We start from the raw sequence: 18924 nt of genomic DNA, 5'->3' as shown, positions 1-18924 counted from the left end.
CAGCAGGGTTCTTAAGTGACTAAAAGTGACTAACAGGCTCTAACAACATGGAGAAAGTCACTGTGAAGTGGGCACCAACACCTTCAGTTTTCCCTTTGGAAAACACCAGCTGGAACCTTACCTCCAGCCAGCCCCTGGTACTGATGAATCACCATCTTGCTGCAACTGAGCTGTAGGGAAGACTTTGTTTTAAACAGATCTGATGAGATTTCTGGAGTATGAATGATCATGAGTGTATGAATCAGTTCTCACATACCACCTGATTACCATTTCAGAAAAAAAAAAAATCCCAGAAAAAAAAAACAAAAACCAAACCAGAAAAAAAAAGAAAATCAAACCCCACACAACCACAAAAAAACAACCAACCATAAAACTAGTGTTACACAGCAGCACTGATCTGTGCAGCACTGCCTGTAATATTCATAGGACCCCAGGGACTGAATGTAGGCCTAAGGAATACAGGATGAAATGTCAGCTTCACCTCTCCAAGAAAGGCACAACCATCAGTTTTATTTGGTGTAAACAAATGAAACACTGTGGCAAATATGGCAATATTCAAGTTAAGCAGACACACACACACACTCTTAATTTCCACACAAAGGAAAAAGGCACACATCAGAATGTGCCACCAGCCTTGTCCCAGCTTCTCCTTCCTGCTAACACTACTATACTTCCCTTCTTCCCCAGAGCGCCTCTATCCCCTAATTCCTTCCTCTCTTCATTCTGGTGATTCCAAACTACCACAAACCCCCACCCCTCAATCCTAAACTTCTCATGCCAGCAAGTCCTTAAGGCTCCACACCAGATCCCCTAATGCATCAGCACAGGAACAGCTTGGCTTGGTCCAAATAGTGGCAAACAAATCGAAACATCTCAGAGAAATGAGTTAAGAACAGCTGCAATCACAAAGGGTTATGACACCAGGAAGACCTGCTCCCCATTATCTCCCTGGGCCCTTCTTCAGCTCTGCCTCTCCCAAAAGTCAAATGCTTTGTGCTCAGCCCAGCAACAGTGGCCAAGATGCAAAGTTGCTTTTAATTTTTGTCTGTTACAGAGCACCTTGTCATGACGAAGGGACTGACCTAGAGAAGTACCCGTGCTGTTAAGAGAGCACATTTTATTATCTACACTGTTTTAGTCACTTTGACTTGCCAAGAGCATTACAAGCAAAGATGGGAGTCACTGCAGCTGTTAAATACCTTTGGTTAGCTGCTGACATCCTGCCCTAAGTCCCGTGGTGCATGTTATAGCAGCAGTCCTGACCTCACACTTCTGAAGAGTTTCAACTGAACGTGTTCAAGAGCATGATAGTGGTAGCATCTGTGTAGCCATTATTCAAATCATCCCATCAAGAATTTATCTCCTCCTGCAGCTAACCTGGAGCCTTTATTAGAAAAAGAGCAATTACAGGATTAAAATTACCTGACATTATTAGCAGGATTGCTGTCATATTTTAGTAACAAGCATAAGCACACACACCATCTCAATTGAGAGATCATCAAATCCTCCCAGAGCAAACTATGCCAAGCACTATGCGAAGTCATTTTATATTCCAAAACTGAAGAATGCTAAGAGGGAGAGCCAAGTGTTCTACCCTACATTACACAGCCACTGCAGGAGAAATACAAATGGAAGCAGGAATCCCATCTTGTATGCCCTGCATTAACCTCTAATCTATTTCAAAGTAAGCAGACTTCAATGCTTTGCTGTTGAAGTACCTTAGGGCACAAGAAAGCAGTGTGAGAATTCACGTTTGCTTCTTTTACTGCAGGCATGTCTTTCATGCTGTTGTGAAATATTTGAAGTCTTTGAAGCCTGATCAATTTTCATGCTACCCAAAGGCTGACATGAGAATAGTAATTACATTTTTGAACCCAATACAGAAGCCACAGTGTTATTTACCAAAGTTTAAAGACTTTCCTTCTCCACTTCAGGGCATAAAATAATAATACACTAGGAAAGAGACTGCAAGTTATATTGTTTTTTATACTTTTTCTTTGGAGAACATACTGTATGAGCTGCAAAGAAGGAAGATTAGTCAGGTACTTCAAATGTGACATCTCAAAGACAGTAAAATAAAAAGAACTAATTGATAACAAAAGCAAGACCATCCATGATTTTATTATGAAAACACCCAGAAACTGTATTTAACACAAAACCAGTAACTCTTATTTTTCTTTCAGTGTACACACTCATTATTATTCCATTTAATTTACAGAAGAGCTATGTAAAATGAAATTAAAATTAGAGGGGAAACAAAAGGGAAGTTGAGGCATAAAATTTTCTTAGCAAGCAATGATCACAGGAGACAGCAAAGACTGAACAGGGATTCAACAGGAGTGACCCCTAGGGATAAAGGTACACAGTAACTTTTTCCTTACCCATTAGATTTGCCATGGGGTGGTTTTTTTTTTGTTTTTGCAAAACAGTTTAGACTATCACAGTATACAGGAAGACTAAATGGCAAAGAACGTTTCACACACACACAACCACGTTTATCCTTGCTACTGGTCCAGGACCCAAAACTTCGGTTAACATTCGATTTCCTCTCTTTCATTCATTGATAAACTATATAGGATTACACTGTACATGGAATTAAAATTACAAAAATGTCATATTTACAAAATCTGTACACATAGTAAAACTCACAAAATTGTCAACTATGTAGCACAAGTTGCGACACCAAAATATTAAAAATTTGATAAAATTATATATTTCTCTTGTCCATTTTTAAAAAGGGTTCAATATTTCAAAGACAGACCATCTATTTCCCCCAAATAAGACTGGTAAGAGAACTAGAAACCTAAAATATCCTCCTGGGATAAAATGTCACAAGCAGCATCTCCCAACTAGAAAGAAGCCTATATCCTGTCTGCTGGGGTGGGGTGTGCAGTTAGTATATATGTACAGAAATGGTGAAACTACAATAAAGGATGGTTTTGGCTAAACCTTTGGCATAAATTAAAGTCATACATCAAAAGTTACAGAAAAGGTTTTCCTGGTGATGGCAGAGCTCAGGAATTTCTTTCTGAGATACCATTATATACAGCGGTTCTTTCTCTAAGGAAATGGAATAGGAATAAAGTATTTTGGAACAGGCAACACTTTCTTCATTAATTTATTTCCCTAGTATGAAAAATTGTATTAAATCTTTTCATTAAAACATAATTCAATCATAGAAATAACCTCTTCCAGAATTTATTGTTATTGTTTCTGAAACTGCATATGAAAAAGAATTAGTAAACCAGACGTGGGGAAAAAAAATTGTTTCAGCATATCAAGTACATATTAGTGCAGGAAGGTGGATAAATTTGATCCACTGTATAAATAAGCTTTATGCGCAGCGTACATTAAATAACCATCACACCACTTACACCCAGTACACAGATGCTCCTCAGTAAAGATAAAACGATTATCAAGTAATTAAAGTGTATGTAGTGCAAATATTACAACCAAGTATTATGCACATGCTACTTGCTTGGTTTAAAGTTAGACAAAGATGTGGTGCCTGAAATCATGGACATATATACATCCCTGTCACACTTGGTACAATGTCCTAAGCCACAGAAATACCAATGTGTTTATAGATACACACACACACTCTTTTTCTTAAAATGTGACCACCACATCAATACAATAACACAAACATTAAAATCAATACCTGCTTCCAGATGCTCCAAGGCTCAGAAAGTTTGTGCTTTTAACGCTTGCAGTCATTACGTGCCCTTCTTCCATTTCCCCCTTCTGCCAGCTGAGAAGGGGGGACAGTCTCTTTGGGTCTGTGATGCATAGGATGAGGGCAATGGAGAGGAATAAATGATGGCACAGGCACCTAAGCTGCTTTCCTCCATCAACAGTTCCATGCCCGATGAATGGTTGAATTTCCCCTCCATACCATTCCTGGGTAGAAAGGCTTATTGAAATAAACTAAATCATAACATGCTTTCCATATTATAAGAAGTGGCAGCAAATCAAGGCACACTGTACTAATTTCATAGCATCAAGATTAGCTGACTTTGTAGGGGATGCTCACTGGGGAAGGTCTGATGTTCTCAACTGGCTGCTGGGCTGCGCTGGGCCATACAGAGTAACAGAAGCTATGTGATTATTCTGCATCACCTGCAAAAGGACATCAGGGAAAAAGGGAATTTAGAAGAAGAATTACACACCAAACAAACTCTAAAGAGTGAAGATAGTGAATACGGAACTGATTTAAAATCTGTCTGAGGGGAAAAAAAAAGAAAAAAAAAAGAAATCCAAACAATAAAAGAAAGCAACAAGCTCTTGGCTAGTTCCAAAAAATGGTCAAATGGTCTCTAGATCTAAACATGCCCCACCACTCCTCAGAGCAGAGTGCATTCATCTCCTGCTAGAACTAGTTCCAGGTGCCAAACTTGAAGTTCCAGCTTTAACATGCAAATATACAACCTCAGAGAAGAGATTGAGAAGTTGCCTGTCTCTGCCAGTAAACTCAAAAAAAAAAAAAAAAAAAGGGTGGGGTGGGGTTCTCCTAACCTCAAAGATCATTCGTTGCAGTCCAAAGCAAAAGGTTGACCCAAACGGGTTAGTGTTGTTTGGAGACGATGACCTGAACAGAAAAGAGGGAAGTGATATAGGGTAAATTACAGCATCTTTATCATGGCTTTCATCAAAAGAAAATAAATCTAGGTTATGAAACACCACTGCTAGACTCCCAAGTGAGCCAGAGGATACCTCTGCTTCATGTCACAGAGCCATTATTAATACTCGGGGAGAAAGTAATCAACAAGTTAATAATGACCTCAACAGGAATACTCTCTTTCACTTAACATGAACAGGAAGAACCCTGAAAATAAACAGAACCATAGGAAGAGAGAAGCACCATGTAACTTACTATAAATTATTTTTGTGCAAGATCCTTTGCCACTCTTAAATCTACTTTGTCTCAGCCTCTACCATATGTATCTATTATATGCTGTCTATTAATCCACTTGTTTTATCATGTTAATTAAATTACCCTGTAAGATACTGAAATAAAATAATCCAAATGTTATTAAACAGTGTTTTTCAAGATTAATGTATCTTAGACATATATATGACAATGGCAGACTCCATGGATGACTGCAATGGATTTTAGATTATAGCCAAATTCCCCCCCCCCCCCCCGAAATATTTATCTTTTGACCTTTCTTTTAACTGGTCACTTCCTCAGATTGCACGTCTGAGACATCTGAGATGTTCTCAGTAAAACAAACTCTGGTTGAACTGCTCCCTACACCACAGACGAAAAATAGAAAGGCTCTAGGTAATCACTATTTTACCTCAGCTTTACTTCACATAGCTTCTGCTCTAACAATCTCACTGGCATAAAACAAGAATAAAAAGGAACAAAGAGCACAATGATTTAGGAGAATAAAGGGGGGAAAAAACACCCCCAAACCTCAAAGTCATATGAAAGCCTTTTGAAAATACCTTGTTTGCTGTATCTGAAATTGCTGCAGTATTTTCACACTACCCATGACTTACACTTGTCCTGAGATAAATCATAGTTTCATACCATAGAATGGTAACTCTGCAAACAGATAATGCCTATTTAACGCAAGACCCAGCTCAATCTCTGTAGAAACACAGCAAACGTAAGGACTATTCCATCATCAGTCAGCCCAAAGGAACTGTAGAACAACCATGCATGTTCATAAAAGCAAAGCTGCTTCAGACAGACTGCTCTCATATATACTACACACTGCTGCAGGATGTCACATTGTTGAAATGCATGTGACTAGTGTAAAAAATAATAATATAAAATAAATCTATTTATTACACAAAAATATGCTGCTTAGCTCTTCTCCAGATTTTACAGTTCCAGGAATGTTGAAAAATTTTTTCATTCTTCATGTCACTATTTCCTCTGAGAGCAGCTATCTAGTCTTGTTAGTGGCCAAAAGGCCTGAAACTTTAACAGCAAAGCAGCCAAAAAGTAACTAGTGCAATAAACACTCTTCCTCTGCCTAAACTCATCCTCTGTTATTAGCTCAATCCCTGCCAAGCAAAATAGAGATCTTTACCTGTGAAGTACCACTGGCTTTTCTACAGGGTGCCCCAGAAGATCCTGAATACTGTCCCACTGTAAATATATGAAAGACTTTGTGTTAAAATGAGACACAGAAAAAACTCCTTTGATCCAGGAAAAGTGTCATACATGTTTGTCCGTGGCATGCTCATTTGCCAAATAACATAGAGGTTTTATTTACTTAAGTATTTTGCGACTGGAGCCATACTCAGTAGTGGAAACTATCCATTACTAGGAAATCCTCTCAGGGTTTATTCTCTTTTTTTGTCTCAAAACAGTTTTGAATTTGAACCTATGTGTCTTATGGGTAAAATGTAGCTGTAAAGTCTTGTAGCATTTCAGGGACACCTCAGAGAACAAAGCAGCTGTGGGAAACTTCAACAAAATATCCTCTCACATACCTTTGCAGAAGGAAAAACAGCATCACTGCTACCTCTCCCAAAAGTCTTTCCTTGATTTAAGTGACAAGTTTGGAAGAGGAAAGCATTATTTAACAATTGGGAATGTCCAGCAGTTTTCATGACTCTAATCAGACTTAAGAAGCTGCAGTTTCACACACAAGACTGAAATTAAGTCAAAGCACTGAAGGGTGTAAGTACTTCAAATCAAAAAGCAAAGAATGGCAACTTCAAGCTTGCTGACTCCAATTCTTTCTTCCCAGTATGGGACTCAAAATTCACCAAGGAAAGCCTTCATTTGGCACCCTAGCAGCCAGGAGAGGAGCACTGACCCTGGCTGAATGTTAGCTGTAGAGACTCTGTCTAACAGTTCTTGAGAAGTTTTTCAACTTGATGTAGCTCTCAAAGATGCAACAGCAACTGCCCAGTAGGGAGGTTCATTTAGGTGGTAAGGCTGTACAGTCTTCAAGGAGTCCACTGTCATCAGGAGGTGTCACACCTGCAGTGACATTTCTGTAAGGCCTGCTGCTGCCTGAGAAACATCCCATTACTGGCACCCTTCAGAAAAAAGTTGAAGGCACTGGACCCTCTTGTTAAATAATACATGTCTTCTATAACTACATTAAATAGAAAAACTCTGTGAAAATTCTGTTTAGAAATATCTTTTCCAGCTAACATTCACCCAGCACTGCTATTGCTTTCTCATATCATTTATTTTACTGTTTTATTTCTACCTGCAGCTAGCTTAAAATGAAAAGCATGCAATGTAATAATTTAGTTTACTTGAAGTGTGCTATTACAAATGCCTTGAATCCTTAACAAAACTTTTGGCCTTCAACTTTTTTATTTTAAAACAACATGATACAACCACTATTATTTCTTCAAAGTACATTTTAAATTCAGCATAGATCATGTAGATGATTTAAGAAGGAAAGCACTCAGTTTTGCACAGACTTACCTTGCTGTATGCTGTACATGTTTCTGTCTGTGAATCAGCACTATCTATGAAAGAAAAACAGAAAAACCTTTACAGTTTGTGCTTGAAGAGTCTCCTGTATAATCCTTTATTTTGGGAGATTAGTTCAGATAGCAGGAGACATACAAGCATTAGATCACTTCATATACAAATTTACCAGCATTTACTAGCAACCAGAATCGTCAACAACATTGATTAAATGCCAGTTAAGGTGATTATACAAACCTGCTATTTATAACAAGTTCCAAGTTCTAACAATTTATATGTTTAAGATGTAATCTTACATGGAAGAATGCCACTGTAAAAGAAACTGTCACAGAATGGTTTGGGTTGGAAGGGACCTTAAAGCTCATCTAGTTCCAATCCCCTGACACGGGCAGGGACACCTTCCACTAGACCAGGTTGCTCCAAGCCCCATCCAACCTGGCCTTGAACACTGCCAGGAATGAGGCTGCCACAGCTTCTCTAGGGAGCCTGTGCCAGTGTCTCACCACCTTCATAGTGAAGAATTTCTTCCTATTAGGAAATCTCAATCTCCCCTCTTTCAGTTTAAAGCCATTCCCCCTTGTCCTGTCCCTACAGGCCCTTGTCAAAAGTCCCTCCCAGATTTCTTGTTGGTCCCTTTAGGCACTGGAAACTGCTCTAAGGTTTCCTGGAGCCTTCTCCAGGCTGAACAAGACCAGGTCTCTCAGCCTGTCTTCAGAGCAGAGGTGCTCCAGCCCTTAGAGCATCTCCGTGGCCTCCTCAGGACTCACTCCAACAGCTCCACATCCCTCTTTCATTGCCCCAGAGCTGGATGTAGGACTGGGGGGAGTGGGGGGGGGGGGGGGGGGTGTGTCCCCAGAGCACAGTAGAGGGGGAGAATCACCTCTGTTGACCTGCTGCTCACGCTGCTGGGGATGCAGCCCAACACACAGGGGGGTTCTGGGCTGCAAGCGCACACTGACAGGTCATGGGGAGCTTCTCATCAACCAACACCCTCAAGTCCTTCTCAGGGCTGCTCTCAATCTATTCTCTGCCCAGCCTGTAATTGTGCTTGGGATTGCAAACTACATCTCTTTGCACTAAGTTAACATGCCTAGCACAGCCACTCACTGAAACCAAACACTCCACCACGCTTGCAAGGGAAGCTGGCTGAAACTGACAGCTAGAGACTCAGGAGCTGGCAAGGCCTGGAATCAGCTGAAACACCATTCTTGCAAATACATAGTTTACTTACTAAATAATAAAAAAAAATGCTGCAGGCAAGAACAGCATTGCATTTAAGCTTACAGTCTTAAAAAGAAATTGTTTGCTGATGGTTTCAAGTACTGTTTTGTACATACATTTGGGGACTTCTGAATACTGAGAGCAACTTCCTGAAGCAATGGAAATGGACCTAGACACTGAAGTCAACATAGCAAATGGCCTTTAATTTGATTGAAAGCTCCTCTGTATTTTCCACCTGCTAAATAAACATGCTGTCTTTATGCTGAAAGAGTCGAGTGTCTGTGCAACTTGAACTCCAGCTGTCATTTTTTTGTCTGGTTGAACTACATAGAAGGGAGTTAATAAGGCTGCATCAGGCACTGCCACCAGAGGGAAGAAGATGGGTTCTTCATAAATTTTATAACATTTGTTTACAACTTGTTACATGTCCTGAACATAAGGCAGAGACTAAAAAGGTGAGGGGAAAAAAAAAAAAAGTGAAACAGAAAAAACCCAGACACATTCAGAAGAGATTCATGGCACTATTTGAGGTGAATAAAAATAAAAATAATTAAAAAAAGACAGAAATTAGTGCCTTTGAAGTACTGCACAATGACCAAAGGGAAAACAATGTAAAAAGTGAGAACTTTCATGTTTATTCTCTTGGGTGAAGTACAAATCAACTTTCATACAAGCTTGTATATAGAGACATTGCTTTTCCAGGTTTCTTTTTTCTACATGCTCAAACTGCTGTTGACAGACACAGGAGAATTGCACTTTACACAGGGAAGTGCTTTCAGTGAAAACCAGTCAGAATGAGGAGACCATTCCTGGCCAAAACCTACCCAGCGGCCAGTATTCCCTGGATAATCAAAATATTCACTTTTCCAGTACACCAGTTAATTCTACATTAAAAGAAGTCTACTGTGATCACTACAATCTTCAAACAAGGTTCCTCATGCTTTGTTGAGATCACTTACATACAGACAGCTGGGCATATCTTAGTATCTTGTGGAATCAGCACTACTGATTATATATATGCTTTTTCAAGTAAAGATTTTAAAGTGAACACAACAGACACATATTGTCTATAGCACACAGAGCCAATATATTCTGGATGTTTGTTCTCATTCCCAGCTAAACCAGTTTATATTTGTAATGGATGGGAACCTAGCTGAGAGCTGATTCCCTCTTGTGACTGAGAATCATAACAAACTGTTTGCCACAGTGTATTCAGCAGAGTATGCATGTTTATGTTCGCTAAGAATCTTTGTCAGAAAGAGGCAGGAAAGCATAGGTGTGCAGCTATTCTATGACCTTCATACTTGGCTGCACTGGGGCGCCTGGCCAACGCTCTCAGAGTGGACAACAGTGAGATCATGAGAAACTGCACAGTCCCCCAAGTAAACAATCAGAGATCTAGCATAAAGCTGGTCGTTTTCCTAGGGGTATAAAAATGGGACCCTCTTGAGACATGAGAGAAGCCTCACCTACAGGTGGATGCACCGTGTAGGAATTTTCTCAATTACCTGAGACTCCTGGCATTGGCTCCCAGCTGGAAGTGTAGGCCTGGATTATGATTCAGTGGTAACTGGTGATGTATTTCTTCTTAATCTCTGTTCTTTCTATATGGTAATGATTTCATGCATTTCTAACTGTCTCCAGTACTTATATCTGATTTGCTTTATTGTGCTTATTCATTATATTGAGAGAGATTTTTACCTAATTCACATTAGTGTGCTTGCTTTAGAGTGCTTATTGGCTTTAGTGTGCTTATTTCATAAACTCTGCATATTATACAGCTAGTGTGTGGACACTTTGTGGCATACCCTGTCTGTCAGAAGAACAATATTCATTATCATGAATAAGCCTTTCAAGAGCAAGCTCAGCATTAGGAAGTTCATCTGTGGACTGGACCAGATCAAACTAACACTGCCTTACAGTTTTTGAGCCTCCAGGTACAAGGTAACTGATTTTAGCAGAGTGGCAGCATTACAGAAAGTTAGTGACATTGCAGCCAAATATTTGGATGATCCAAGTAAACAAACAAGGTATTGTAAATAAAATCAGAGAACTGCTAGCCTGTCCCCTGAAGTAGCTTTTTCACTTAAATATAAGCCTAACCCCAAAATTTCTCCTGTGTCTCAATGACTTCCACTGTTAGCATCCTCTGATAATTAAGGATGCATTAGAAATGAAAAATGATCACACCTCCCTTTGAGCATGTTGTGGCATGTGCCCCCTGAAGCAGGAAAACAGATGAACTACTCACCTCCCTTAACAACTAGTGGAATCTTGAATTCACAGCGATGGTAACTAGAAAGTGCAAATCGTAAAGCTATTAGAAAACAGAAAAGCCAACATAAACTGCATAGCACAAACTTAGGGCTCTTAATCAGTTTAATGCACAAAAGTCACATGAAGAATAAAATGAAAGTGAGAATCTCAATGCTAACAGATTTAAAAAGTTCTCATTTCTATTTTCTACATCAAAAAAGGCAGCAGCCTGGGAATGTCCTAACAATTTTCTAGACGATACAAAAGGTCCTTCAGCACAAATAACTCTGCTTTTAGACAGAGTGAATAGAGAAATACTCAGCTTAGAAACAATACTATATATTTCTCTGCCACTAACTGCTTAAATCACAGACAATTACTTATTCTTTAACTCATATTCCTCCTCTGAAGTTTACATTTACAAAGTATTAAAAATATGTTCAGAAGCATGAGAGAACTTTAATTTTTTTTTCTAATGACTAGCTGAAATAATGTCAGGAAAAAACAGCAGCTTACCTACCAGTAAATGGACACTCTTGCCAATTCAATGTTTGCCTCTAGCAAGAGAGTTTGCACATTATAGCTGGACCAAGAACTACCTTACCTCATTTACTGCTTTAAGACACACTTGACAATATAAAGGCATTTAAAAGTAAAAATAAAATAAAAAGTGCTAATGAGGGCTGGAACCTCCACGAGTTACCAGATACACTAAAGACACTTGGGAAAAAATACTGGAATTCTATAAAGGGAACATAAAATTTCTTTTATGAGTGCTTTTAAAATACTCTTTAAGAGATCAGTTCTTCACACTCACATGTTAAAGTTGTAATGACCAGGATAATTAGTATGCAGGACAAATTTCTTCACCTTGTGAGTGTTTGCATCAAAGAGAATATCCTGTTGAAGAATAAACAAAGACATGAAACAATTTGGATAGAGGAAGGTGGCTTTTCTCAAACTCACCTGAGATTAGTTACAATAGTACCTGTATACAGTGGTATGTATCTATCTCATTGGAACTGAATGAACAATGAAAAGTAGGTATTTGAAAACAAGACTATTTGTAAATTCAAACACACATCTCCACAGCACTCAATCACAACTGCAGTTTCATTTGCTAATGTTGGCAAATATCCTAGGGAGGTCTTGTTTTTCTGCATGTTCTTTACAGTAATGCAGACTAAAGCAAAACATAAGGAGGGACATGAAGGTTGAACTTCATCCACAGCTCAGCAAACTTTCACAATTGGTGTTATGGCAGACCCATCTCAGTTCTGTGGGGCAGAGGGATGGGTTTCAGAAACAACTAGTATACCTATGCATCAGGCATGGCAGAGGGAAGAAAGCTAAGAGAATGCAAAACGCAAAGAGCTCTCCATCCACATTACTGTTTGAATTTGCAAGTGCTAGAGAAAAGTCAGTGTCAGTTTTCATATCCAGAGATTCCTAAGGCAGTAATCAAGAGCTTTGCAGACTCTCATTTCCCACAGCCTTTAGCCTTCTGAAAGGATTCCTGTGAAACTAAATCAAAACTTTATATGAACGTGCTTAGGGAAGCTTCCCACTCACCACTCCAAGTGTGCAATAATTGAAGAAGTAGTCATTGCACTTTGATGGGACCTGCTTATGGGGCGAGGGTGAATGGATTTTCATCTGCAAGAAACACATTTTTCAGATGCATTTAATACCTCTCAGATATATTTAATAGCTCTCACAAAGATGAATGCCATTAACAACATCCTTACAGTCAAACAAAATGCCATAATCTCGCTTAAAGCCCTTGTTCTAATATGTAAGATATTGTGCTTCATGACAGGTCATCAGCTGCTTGCAGTAGCACAATGACACATTGGCTTTTCTCTTTATATATCTGAAGTAAAAGGGTTGCTCATACTGCTCTGTAAAATCATTAGGAAAGGATCAATGTATATGTTGAAGCTTTTACATAAAATTTAAAAATTAAGCAGTACACACTTGCTAATGCTCATTTGAATTCAAAAGTGCTCCAATTTTTAAACCAGTTAAAATGATGTGTGGTTTGAGTGTTGTTTTTTGTTTGTTTGTGGGGTTTTTAGTTTGGTTGGGGTTTATTTTTTAATTTAAACAGATTTGCATGAAATTAGCTTAAAAAAGCTTTTTAATAAACAAGTTATACAACTGTTCATCCTGGTCTATTATACATCAAGTGAAGCACGCATCATTTGTGCTGCATGGCAGTTTAACTTCACTGGCCTTGCAAAACACAGGCCCTGTGATTAAACTGAGACAGGGCTGAAGAGAGTCCTGCACCTGAACAACTTCCCTCACCTTATCTTCAGACTTGTAGAAGACTTTGTGGGGAGACCCCAAGGTGCTCAGCACATCCTGGCATGAATCACCGAAGTACACACAACGCTCAAATACCCGCATCCTGGCATCAGCTAAAACACCCGGGCCACAGCCTGAGGAATGGAAAACAACTCAAAATTCATCCTTCCTGATCAAAGAATACAGCAGCAAATCAATACCAAAAGCTTAGCATTCCTCTATTTATCAGAAGCCAAACAGCTGCATTCTTTAGAAAACAGTGCCAAGCTACATTTAACCATTTATTTTTCAACAGGTTAAACATTTCTTATCAAAATGATGTATGTGCTGACTGTTGGACAGATCCTCATCTTAAGTTCCAGCTTCAGCGGTACTACATTCCCTTCCTTGCCATTCACATGAAAATCACTCGTTTTCTTAGCCCGTATCAATTTGATCAGCTGGTTATTAGCAGTAAGTGCCAGGAATTATTTCTATCCCTAAAAATATTCTAATTCAGCAGCTAGAGATCTATATCCAGATAAAAAAAAGTAAAGCCCATAAAGCGAAATTCCTCACCCACATAAACTGTATTGGAAAACATACATCCTTTACTCTGGATTCCCATAGCTTACTGAATCAATTGCAAATATGTTCTTATGCAAACAATGTTAAAAAGGGATCTTACTGAATAGCCATTACATAGATGAATTGCTGAATTATGTTACCAGATGTTAAGAAATTGAAAGATTTTAGTTTGTGATCCCATTTACTTTCAGGAATGCAGCATCTTACATTTACAAGAATGCATGTACACATAGGCAGCAGTTACTGCAAAATACAGGATGGGGTCTAAACACACACTTAGCTTTTCACACTATGCATTATTTATGTAGCTAGTTACCCAATGAAATAAATCAGAAAAATCCAGTGAAGTCATCTTTGATTTTTTAAGAGTTACTAAAAATTATCATACTTGCAGAGAAACTTGTTCTTGAACAGGCATATAATATGCTTTACAAAGGAGTTTCAGCAAACTTTAGTAAGACAAGAACATGTCCAGGTGTCCCGGGTTCAGCTGTAAGTTATTTTTCTCCTTCTTAGTAGCACTGGTACAGTGCTGTGTTTTTGACTTCAGTCTAAGAACAATGCTGATAACACACTGATGTTTTTAGCTGTTGCTAAGTAATGCTTACCCCGATCAAGGACTTTTCAGTCTCATGCTCTGCCAGGGAGGAGGGGCACAAGAAACCAGGAGGGAGCAGAGACAGAACACCAGACCCAAACTAGCCAAAGGGGTATTCCATACCACAGCACACCATGCCCAGTATATAAACTGGGGGAAGTTACCCAGAAGGCCCAGATTGCTGCTCAGGTCAGACTGGGTATTGGTCAGAGGGTAGTGAGCAATTGTATTGTGCATCACTTCTGATATTGTTTTTTTTTCCTTTCCCCTTATAGTTTTATATTCTCTCCTGTTGTTATTTCTCTTATCATTATTATTATTAGTGGCAGTAGTAGTGGGTTTGTATTATACTTTAATTATTGGACTGTTCTTATCTCAACCCATGGGATTTACGTTCTTTCGATTTTTAAAAGCCTTCCAGAATTAATCACAAAAACATCAACATCACACAGCTCACTGGAACTTCAGAAAATGCACATGTACATAAGAATCATAAAATAGTTAGGGTTGGAAAGGACCTTAAGATCATCTAGTTCCAACCCTCCTGCCATGGGCAGGGACACCTCACACTAAACCATGTCACCCAAGGCTCTGTCCAACCCGGCCTTGAACACCGCCAGGGATGGAGGTTTCTTGATTTCTCACATTTTTTTTCAGTGATATACTTGCATCTGTTTTATTCTACACATACACCTGGAGACAAATTCTATTTCTGCAAACAGACTCTTACGGACTCAGAACTACTGAGGACAGGGCTACAGTCCTCTGATTTCTCCAGGGCCAGGGAAACACAGCAGCAAGCAAATTCACCTTCACAGGGATTTTATTGGCTTTTGTTTCAGTAGATCAAAATAAGGTATGTAGAACACTTTGAAGTCACCTGTAAAATCATCACAAATAATTTATACAAGTTTATCCCTCTTTTCCTGAGGGAAGCAACCAATTCCATGTTCCAAGTGTCACCAATACCTGCAGTGAGTAGGTGTAGCCGTAAACCTGAGGGTCCAGTTCCATCTCTCAGAACATCAATGTTCTCAGCATACACATTACCAAGGAAACAGCTGAGAGGCATCAAGGGAGCCCTGAAAGCAATCATAATGAACATGCATAGGATTTGCTTAATCTTCAAATTTCCCATTAAGAAGCTGGTACCGGTTCACTGGAACAAAGCATGTTAATTTTGACAAAGCTGCATTTAACTCAGGCTGAAGATTAAAAGATATATCAAACACAAGGGTCAGAAAATCTGGGGGAAAAAGGAAGAGAAACAAGACAGCACTCACATGCAGGACCTTTACTGTAGATGAAACAAACAGCAGGTTTCGAAGACTCCAGGAATTACAGAAACTTTATCCAGGCCTTTGGATATCTCCCTATAAGGGCATGTTATCTCAGAATTCTCTCAGGGAAAATGGAAGTTGTACAGTTTTTAAGGATACCTACTCCTTGAACTAGGCATATCACCCAAGTGCAGCAGAAGAGCCTTCTGTTATGCTCTTGGGGATGTACTCCATAGCCCAAAACATGAAACCAGCTTGTGCAGGTACACTACAAACAATTGTGCTGTTTTACTGGGAAAATTATGTTTTAATTTGATTACAATAATATTCAAGTAATTAATATCAGCCCTGAGATATTTCCAATGGAAGGGATGCTTTTTTGTATATTAGTTTGCATATGCTCTGCAAGTTTCACAGGAAGTAGTAAATGCTCCATCCCTGGCAGTGTTAAAGGCCAGGTTGGACAGAGCCTTGGGCAACATGGTCTAGTGGAAGGTGTCCCTGCCCATGGCAGGGGGGTTGGAACTAGATGCTCTTAAGGTCCTTTCCAACCCAAACCATTCTGTAATTCTATGATTCTTATGTGAATTTCTCCCGTGTCTGAATGACTTGAGCTAAAAGTAAGGGTTTGGGCTCTCATACACACACACCCCAGAGCCCCATGTGACAATTAGTGCTTTCACTGAACCCAACATGCCACAGATAGACAGAGACAACATTTTCCTGAAATAAACTGATTTCTAATTAGGAGACAACATCTGCACAAACAAGATTCCCTCCCTTCTGAGCAGTAATCCAAGCATGTGTTAACCTATTCCTGGCATTAAAACACAACTGTGCCTGCAAAAAATACCACTTTATCAGTTTGGGTATTTATAAGCTGAAAGGAAGAATTTACAGAAGTCCTTTCAATTTTTCCTTGAGTAGGAAAGCCCGGGAACAATGTTTTTAGAAAGAACAAAACATTAGATGTTTTCTACGGCATTGTATTCTGTCTTCTTTTAAGCCATAATTTATTGTACATTAGCCATATTAAAATATAACTATTCCATTAGTAATAAGGCATGAAGATTAGTTTCCTCAGAACAGTAAGTTCAGTCAAGTAACTGAAAATATATTTAATCTGTGGTAGATTAAGCATATGGCTTAAGCCTGAATATAAACTCTCTTGCTATACAAAAATAATAAAATGTGTAAGACCCCTGGTAGGACCCTTCCATGACATAAATAATGCCAATACACTACAAAATTACTGACTGCCTACACCAAGTTTGATTTGTCTAGGGAGAGGCCATTAGCATGCAAACAAAACCTAGAGTAATGGCCTAACCACACCTTTTACAAGACTCACTAGTTTCCTCTTTTACTTAATGAATTCATTCTCAGGTCAATTGGATTAGTCTATGACAGCTGAGTCAAGCTGACTTTATAGCAACATGAATCAAACCGATTCAAACTGAATCTAAGGTTTGAAGACAGTGACTATGGAAGTTTGAAAGAGGTTGGTATCTAAAGGTGCTCTGCACGCTGCCAAATTCATAAAAGACCTAAGCTGAACTAAAAAAAAGTATATGATTGTATTTAATATTCACAAAACCCTAAATAAATGAGGAAGAAAAAGCATATTCTGAATGAAATGGCATGACCAGCTGTACCTACTTGGTATCCTGGAGACTGTTTCCACTGTAGATGTACATGCGTTTCACAGTTGCACCATGTGGAATTTGCAGAGAGGCCAGACCATGGGCAAAGTTAGGCTGTAGATATACAAAATCATTCTTGTTACATGGCATAGTAGACACTTGAGTTCAAATTTATAAAGTACATTAGAAATACAGCATATGTTTAGCAATTCAGCTAAGTCTTTAGCCAAAGAACAAGGGGAGAAAAACAACAATAAAACCCCCTCCTCGATGGTGTTTCTTCACATTGCACCACTCCTGGATTCTGAAGCTGGGGTGAAATGCTATGTTTATCCACCAAAAAGTGGCAGTATTCTGACAATTAGCCATGGTGTGTACTGAGAATTCAAGTTTGCTTCGGTTAGACCACTGGCAACTAGCAATATAAAAATATTTGTATCTATATGCTGCATTTAACTTCTAATAAATTTGCTATCTTAAAGGTAGAACTTCTTTTTGTCTCCCACTGCACTAATTTCAGCCTTTTAACATTTTTTGCTGATTTGTAAAATGCCTTTATCTGATGAACAGAGGCTCATTCATTAAATAGATTTTCTGCTCTCCTTATCACCACATTCTTACATGCACTGTTTTGATAGGGATTTTGAGTCTCATCAAATCAAAAGTGAGCTAAGTCAGTTTTATTCTTCTAGTATATTAAGAGACTATTTCCTTCAACTCTGATGATTACAGGACCTTCTTCAAGACCATCAGCATATTTTGCTGGCATGGGACAGAAAAACTTTGTCACACACAGTCAACAAAACCAAGATGCACAATATGCAAACTATTGTCCTGGTCTACTTTAGCAGGACATCACATAAATTAAACACAAAAAGTTATTCTTAGAAAAAAACAAAAATTAACCCAGAGCAATGACTTTTGCTTGTTTAGGTGTTTAGAAGGGAATCTGCACTATTTCACAAACCTAGAGATGCCCCAAGTTCAATCCTCAAAATACCCCAAAACATAAAAACCTCAAACACAACTTTCTAAAGTGGTCAGATGCAGCATTATTTTTTAACATACTTACGCTCTAGCAACAAAGAAATCTCTAGAGCCATGGGAGCGCCTGGGCCATATATACCTCATTTCTTAACTGAAACAGCGTAAGTAGACTTTCATGTTCTCTTCACCTTCAGTTTGTTACCAGCTATATAAAAAACCCTAAGTTTTCTTCAGAGCTTTTTCATTTCCATAAGCAGAGGTTACGCTGCTTTGCTAGTGAGCTTAGAACTGCTGTATGATCCTCTCTGAACTTACAAGATTTTGACATCTTTGACATTCCTAACATTCCTACCTGAAAGGCTCCACAAATAGTCATTTTCCCTGTGAACCATTCAATACTACTCTTTTCTAAACTATCCTATTTCTACCTATTTCTAATACTGGGGAGAATCTTGCCTTTCACTCTGTGCAAGCAACATTTTACTAACCTCATTTCATCAAGTGGATGAAAGACTTGAAAATGCAATATTATTTTCTCTGCTGTTCTGGCAGCTATGAAGAACTGTATCATCCCCAAGAACCATACTATCTTCCTCTCAAAGCATATTCACACCAAGCATTCTGTAACTATCCTTAATTATTTTCTCAGTT

The 18924-nt window shown here is 38.8% G+C and overlaps 1 protein-coding gene across 7 annotated transcripts in view; it reads right to left on the bottom strand.

Annotated features, from left to right (window-relative positions):
* Positions 1-440: 440 nt before the first annotated feature.
* LOC133282712 (phagosome assembly factor 1-like) overlaps positions 441-18924 on the bottom strand; it is a 61030-nt gene continuing 42546 nt past the window's right edge. For 3 of the 7 annotated variants that reach the window (XM_061478900.1, XM_061478903.1, XM_061478899.1), the window contains exons 8-17: positions 17303-17400; positions 15333-15445; positions 13199-13332; positions 12461-12544; positions 11706-11788; positions 10884-10927; positions 7406-7449; positions 6045-6103; positions 4516-4588; positions 2090-4119 (exon numbers count right to left, since the gene is read on the bottom strand). In XM_061478900.1, coding sequence (XP_061334884.1) covers positions 4030-4119; positions 4516-4588; positions 6045-6103; positions 7406-7449; positions 10884-10927; positions 11706-11788; positions 12461-12544; positions 13199-13332; positions 15333-15445; positions 17303-17400 — 822 coding nt within the window. In that variant the 3' untranslated portion in view covers positions 2090-4029. The other 4 variants (XR_009747700.1, XR_009747699.1, XM_061478901.1 and 1 more) reach the window with 4 other exon arrangements.

Source organism: Pezoporus flaviventris, unplaced genomic scaffold (assembly GCF_033815535.1).
Source record: "Pezoporus flaviventris isolate CSIRO_AGI_PZ_B2104156 unplaced genomic scaffold, CSIRO_AGI_Pfla_v1 ptg000136l, whole genome shotgun sequence".
NCBI classification, from domain to species: domain Eukaryota; kingdom Metazoa; phylum Chordata; class Aves; order Psittaciformes; family Psittacidae; genus Pezoporus; species Pezoporus flaviventris.
Note: the sequence above shows the minus strand (reverse complement) of the source record. Positions and strands in the feature narration are given on the sequence as shown.